We start from the raw sequence: 6,844 nt of genomic DNA, 5'->3' as shown, positions 1-6,844 counted from the left end.
CTGATCATCATCAAATATCAAATTAAATAAGTATGAAGAGAAATTATTAGTAATATGTTTCAACCATTTTTATCCCCACAACACAAGCGAGACGCCTCGATTCTCGTGCATACTTATCTCTCTCTCTCATATATATCTCTATATTAATGTCTTACTCTTTCACATTTTACATTTAAGCCTCTAATTTCCCCTCTAAAAATCTTGAAGCACCAAATTTTTAGCACTTGTACGTTTCCCAAAGAAAAAAAAGAAGAAGAAGCATTTCACGTTCACCAACGATAATGGATATGAATTCTTCTTGTGAGAAGTGGCTTGGCTTCTCACTTTCCAATATCAACAACTTGCCACCTTCTACTACTAATTCTTCACAACTCTCCATCTTCCAAGCTTTCAACTCCAACCCTAATAGTAATATTCTCTTCTTCCTTTTCTCTTTACATGTATACACAGGCGCGGAGCCAGGATTATGAGTTTGTGGTTCACAAATTAAGATATATATATATTTATTTATTTATTTATTTAATTTTTTAGTACAAATATAGAATCTATTGAAAAGCTTATTGAGTTCGTCTGAACCTACGAACCACCACTTAGTTCCGCCTCCGCCTCTGCATGTATGTATATTGGTGTTTTCCATATAAAAAAATTAATTAATGATGATATACATATTTTATAGGTTGGGATGTGAGGCAAAATGAAAATGGTGCACCAAAGCTTGAGAATTTGTTGGGATCTTCTTATTGTGAGAGTAATACAACTACTAGTTGTGAATATGGGTCAGAGTTGAAGAGGATAGCAGCTACTTTTCTACCTACCTTTACTGATGATCACAAAGACAAGTTGCCTCTAATTGTCACTCAACCTAAGAAGCCACACGAATCATTTGGACAACGCACTTCTATTTACAGAGGTGTTACTAGGTGAACATTATCATTCGTTTTTATTTTTATCTTTTTGAATTAACATATGTTATTATTTTTATCTATACCTTTGTTGTTTTTGTGTGTGTTTTAGACATAGATGGACAGGAAGATATGAAGCTCATTTGTGGGATAATAGTTGTAGAAGACAAGGACAAAGTAGAAAAGGGAGACAAGGTATCTAGTTTTAGGGTTTCTCTCCTTGCAAATTAAAACTTTTTTTAAGTAAATCAATAGTGTTTTCAGTTATCCTCGTTACGATTTTTATTTGGTTTCAATATGGAAGCAATATATGTCATGATTCCAGGAGTCTATCACGTATAAACTTTAAGGGCCTAAGTAATTAAAACTAGTTAGTTTTTGTTGATTTACGTTATTTTATGAGATCTGTACGTAGTTCGATTTACATAATTTTTCCCAGGAATTGTTGTAAGCTTGAATGTGTAGAATTTGAATAGGATGTTAATAACAAATGTGATATACTATAAAATATGAAATGCATAATAATGAGGAATATGGGCTAATTTTGTTTTGTTTCTATGTGAATGTACCATCAAATGATTGTGGCCCTGGACGAATTAAATCATCATTGCGGAATTTCAGTTTACTTAGGTGAGTATTGATTATCCAAAATCTTTTTTTTTTACAATTACTATATACTCTTGGTACAAGATTCTTTTTGCAATGAATATGTACGTGTTCAGACCTTTAGATTCTCTTTGGATTCTTATTTTCTAAAACTTTTTACCCCTTCGGTTCAATTTATCACATTTCAGATTTCGAGATTAAAACAAATTTATTTTTTATCGTAAATTTTTCATATATTTTTTAAATATTTTGAATTGTCAATTATTGTCACTTATACTATTTTTTATATAGTTTACAAATATATAAATTTCATTCAAAAAAATTGAAAATTTCATACGTAAATTTTCGATCAAACTTAAAACTTTCTGATTCTCGAAAAATGAAATGTGTTACATAAATTGGTACACGCGAAAGTATAAAATTAAGATTTGTATGTTCTCATCTTTTTATGATTAGGTGGTTATGATAAAGAAGAGAAAGCAGCTAGAGCTTATGATCTTGCTGCCCTCAAGTATTGGGGTCCGACCACTACCACTAACTTTCCGGTACTAATTAATTTAAAACACAAATTGAACAAAAAAAAGAGGGAATTATTTCTAATTATTAATTTTTTCTTTTATTTTATCTATACATTGAGATATAAAATTCTAGTGGTGTGTGTTTAAAAGGTATCAAACTATGAGAGGGAGCTTGAAGAAATGAAGAACATGACAAGACAGGAATTTGTTGCATCTCTTAGAAGGTTAAAACTCTTAATTATGTTACTTTTTTAATAATATGTCTGCTAAATAAGATTTAGCAATAAATCTTCATAGAATTTGCCATCGCTAATTCTTAGTTTTGTGGTGTTGTTATATTTTCATCTAAATAAATGCTTTTATCGTCTCATTATATATATTGGACCAAATAATGCGTAATCTTATGATATACTATTTGTTATTATAGGAAAAGTAGTGGATTTTCAAGAGGAGCTTCTATCTATAGAGGTGTCACACGGTCAGGAATATTATTTTTATAATATACAATTACTTATTTTGGTATTTTTATTTTATTTTTGGTTTCTACTTCCTTGGTTCAACAATAGTTGTCCATACTAGAAATAGTTGTCCAACAATACTTGTCTAATTTTAAAAATTAAGAGATAATTTACCTTTTGTGTTCATTTTACTCTTGCTGTTAAATACTCTATTATTTATCATCTAACATATTTTTCAAAGCATTACATTTAATAAAGTCAAAGCATAATATAGTAATATCATACCTATTATTTATATAATTTCTTAAGGGGTATGTCAAGTCAATAATGGACAACTATTGTTGGACAGAGAGAGTAGAAGTCTAACTAAATTTGAATTTACGTAGAAATTTTTTACATTGATAGTAAAATCTTTCCTAAAGTCTAACAAAGACGATTCTGTACCTTATGGAACTAATATAACATTTTTTTTTAAATTTTAGACACCACCAACATGGTAGATGGCAAGCAAGAATCGGTAGAGTGGCTGGAAACAAAGATCTATATCTTGGAACTTTTAGTGAGTTTTTTTCTTCTTTAATTCATTATTAATATTATATATCCATTTTTGTTTTTTTCCCCACCAAATTAAATTAAATGAATTGAACATGGAAAAATGTCGGAACTAAAATTATTCAACAACACTCACTGCATTGCTGCTATTTGTTAACATTTGCGGTGGATTCCCTAAAATATCTCTCTGAATTAGGTTAAAGGTTTGACAATAAATGAGATACGTGGCTCTTTTTATTTGGTCTTATAAAAGGCGGCACAACATCAATTTTTTTTTGTTTTTATCAAATTTTTTTTGTTTTTATATTCTTGTTGCCCATGGTTTTTGTTGATGGTATTTTTCATAAATAATAAAATAAATATGCTTTTACTTTGAATCCCTTTCCTATCTTCACATCATAGAAGAATCTTTAAAATTTTTAAAAATAATATATTTAGGGTCTGTTTAGCCCTGCGATGTAAAATCATGTTGTAAATTAGTTAATGTTTTGTTTGGACATGTAATTTGAACTTTTTTTGTTATATGTGTAAAAATTCCATAAGTTTGTAAAATATTAAAATTGTCTTAATTCTTTATATATTTTTATCAAATAATTACAAGTTTATAAAATTACATAATACACCGTTATAAAAATGTTCTTAAAAATATATACAATATTTATTGATTGATCAATTAGCTCTAATTCAATAAAAAAAATATTAAATATAAGTTATGGTGTACTAGTCTTTAATATGTAGTACGAACAATCTTCTTACGTAACTTGTGTTTTTCGTTCATATGACTGAAAAGACGAACCAACATTGTTACTTGAGTCATTTATTGATCTGGTAAATATATTTGATAAAAAATAATAAATTTAGTAAATATAAATGGTAAATTAAAAATTAATTTGAAGCAATAATGTAACATACCACAAAGAATTACGTGCTCATTTGAATCATGGGACAATTAATGAAAATATGATGCAGAACCAAAATGGGTAAGCACGTGGAATTATCTTTTTAAAATTTTCTCTTCAACGTGGTGGGGTGTCAGTATTTACTTTCATCATGATCATACTGATTTTGTTATTATTATTATTTTGCGATAATGTTTTATCGATAGCCTTATTATAAAATTGCGATAATTAATTAAATACAGGCACCCAAGAGGAAGCAGCAGAGGCTTATGATATCGCTGCAATCAAATTCAGAGGACTAAATGCAGTAACAAATTTCGACATTAGTCGTTACGATGTTAAAAGTATTGCTAGTAGCAATCTCCCTGTTGGAGGAATGAGTAACAAATCCAAAAGCTCATCGGATGAAAGTACTAAAAATGTCGAAAATCGACCCAACGATATTTCCTCTGCTCCTAATTTCCCATCACAGAATCCGAGTATGGTCAACTTAGGTTTCGGATTGCCTATAAAGCAAGATGCATCCGATTTCTGGTCAAGCCTTGGATACAATAACGATCAAAACAAAAATGGTTCGTTATTTCAGGGTACAACTATGAATGCACAAGGTACTACATTCTTCAGCAATGAAGTCAACAATAGTAATGTCATGTTCAATGAACAAGGGTACTATAATCATGATCAACAGCAACAAAGTGGCGGTTCTAGTAGTGAAATAAGTATGGCTTTAAATAGCAATATTGCCACTACAACTACTACTATTGATAGCTCTAGTTTTGGTAATTGGATGACACCTTCTCTTCATTCATTCCAAAGTAGTGCAAACAATAACCTAGCACCATTTCATACCCCAATATTTGGCATGGAATAATGGTAAGCTATATTGCTCGGATTTTTCAAACAATTTAACAGGTGTTGAATTCGTCAAAAATAATGTATTTTTGAAGAAGGAAGAGTCTGAGCAACTAAGATGGCAAGGGTAGGGAAATGAAGGGACAAGTTTTGATTTTTACCTTTTTTTGTGTGTTTGAATGGGGTTTTAGTTTGTCACCTACCAGAGGAGAAGCTAAGTGGATTGGTCAAAAAAGTGAAAATTGCTTTTTGCATGGGCAAAGAATGGGACGTACAATCATTTCACAGCAAATAAAGCAAGGGTACTAACTTGAATCTTTTTATTTTTAATCATTAGTTTCTCTTAATTAGTTCATTACCTTATAATTATGTTCTTTTGTTTGTTTGACTGACATGATTTATCTAGTTGTTTTATGACTAGAAAAATCCCTTTTGTACATTCTCATCGTGTACTGTTTTCATTTCAATAAAATTCAGCACATGTATGATATACTCTCTTTTTCTATGAATCTTTTTGGTAAAATACATCAATAGTGCTTCATTTTGATACTTAAATTGTGACATGTCCAATTGAATACTTGAATGTGATAGAACATAATGAGTGTCCGTAAACATGTACAAAACCATTTCTAAAATAAGATAATAGAAGTACTTTGTTTTGCGATTTTGAGAATCTAGAACAAGCTATAATTCGATTATCTAAATAAAATTTACCACTAAGTTTCACGGGATGTATTGTAGATGGATTTAGCCTATCCTTTTCATTGGAATGATGAGTACTAGATCATACAACAGGTTTTTTAATTCCTGCCCTCTTCATAGCCAATGGTTTTTTAACCCCAACGAGTCAACTTTTTTATGGCTTTAATTAAATTGATGACAAAAAAATCAAAATTTAAGTAGCAAGTTTAAATATGGTTCAATATAAATGATTTTGAGTTGAATTGTGTCATGATTTAAAAATTTGGAATCGTAGAAACATCTATGTAGCCTGATAAGTAATGCTTTCAGATGTTTTGATGATCTCCTCACAAGTGCAGGGACCCGGTCCTCTGCAGAGTATGCTCGTCTAGGGTCATATGCTATACAATTGTAAAGCTGTATGCGTCAGAAGGTTGGTGAGACGCCAGTGTCCTGAACCAATCACAACGAACGAGGTTGCTTGTACGTTGGACAATAGCTCTTCATAGTTGATATATTCAACATACAAACAACAAATTATTCATTCATTCAAAGAGAGACTTTCAAGCTTCAAAACAGCAGAGACCTGATAGAGTGTTTATTGCTTTTGTACCAGCTGTTACTTTGGGTGCTTGTAATCGTGCTTATATTGTCAGAATCATGTCGTTTGTGATAGAAACATTTCAAGCTTGTGTGAATCATTGTAAGAACTTAGTTGTGAGTAATTTAGTGTCTTACATCAAAGTCTATATTAATCAGTCAGGATTAGTATAGTGGGCAGTGTTGTATCTGCTTAGGCTTGGTTAAGTAATAGGTGATATTACTTTGTGTGGAGATTAGCAAGTTAATCTCATGTTGTACACTGCGTTTTACTTTTGCTTGTGAAGATTAGTGAAAGCAGTTTGAAAATCCCTGTGAGACAGGTCGTGGTTTTACTTCCTTGAGCAAGGAGGTTTCCATGTAAAGTTGTGTGTACAATCTTTACGTTCAACATTTATTTACATTATGTATTTATTTGCTTTTGTCATTATAAATTGTGCTGAGGACCTGGTCCTATCAGAGCTAAGTGAACGCATATATTCCAACATAAGCCAATTCATTGAATTAATTAAGCAGAAAATAAAGTAACAACACAAAAATGTATCTATGCTAAGTTGTAAAACTTTGGCACAGCTAGGTCTGAATGTTTCTGTGGTGAAGAAAAATGAGGGGTTAACTTTGTTTTAGCCCGCCCTTATTACATACTCCCTCCGTTTACTTTTACTTATTACTTATTTTTAAAATAGATTTTCAGTTTTACATGTCACTTTTAACATGTATCTATCACTTATTTTTAAAATAGATTTTCAGTTTTACTTGTCACTTTTAACATCTAT

At 30.6% G+C, this 6,844-nt stretch overlaps 1 protein-coding gene across 2 annotated transcripts; it reads left to right on the top strand.

The window, feature by feature from the left end:
- On the top strand, positions 1 to 6,204 carry LOC102589729 (AP2-like ethylene-responsive transcription factor AIL5). Of its 2 annotated transcripts, XR_001475346.1 has the most exons (10): positions 1 to 408; positions 677 to 920; positions 1,015 to 1,097; positions 1,524 to 1,532; positions 1,965 to 2,053; positions 2,177 to 2,250; positions 2,454 to 2,504; positions 2,967 to 3,043; positions 4,178 to 5,089; positions 5,828 to 6,204. XR_001475346.1 is itself a non-coding variant. In XM_006361514.2 (9 exons), the coding sequence occupies exons 1-9, from the start codon at positions 282 to 284 to the stop codon at positions 4,804 to 4,806; spliced, it is 1,383 nt and encodes a 460-aa protein (XP_006361576.1). In that variant the 5' UTR covers positions 1 to 281; the 3' UTR covers positions 4,807 to 5,312. The 2 variants fall into 2 exon arrangements, 1 of the variants encoding a protein (XP_006361576.1); XM_006361514.2 differs by lacking the exon at positions 5,828 to 6,204 and having other exon boundaries at positions 4,178 to 5,312.
- The last annotated feature ends 640 nt before the right edge of the window (positions 6,205 to 6,844 follow it).

Source organism: Solanum tuberosum, unplaced genomic scaffold, assembly GCF_000226075.1.
Source record: "Solanum tuberosum cultivar DM 1-3 516 R44 unplaced genomic scaffold, SolTub_3.0 scf00348, whole genome shotgun sequence".
Taxonomy (NCBI): Eukaryota; Viridiplantae; Streptophyta; class Magnoliopsida; order Solanales; family Solanaceae; genus Solanum; species Solanum tuberosum.
Note: the sequence above shows the minus strand (reverse complement) of the source record. Positions and strands in the feature narration are given on the sequence as shown.

Coding starts and splice junctions, on each gene's coding strand:
- LOC102589729 (XM_006361514.2), top strand. CDS start 282: ATGGATATGAATTCTTCTTGTGAGAAGTGGCTTGGCTTCTCACTTTCC. Junction 921..1,014: donor ATTTACAGAGGTGTTACTAG/GTGAACATTATC, acceptor TGTGTGTTTTAG/ACATAGATGGACAGGAAGAT. Junction 2,251..2,453: donor TTTGTTGCATCTCTTAGAAG/GTTAAAACTCTT, acceptor TTGTTATTATAG/GAAAAGTAGTGGATTTTCAA.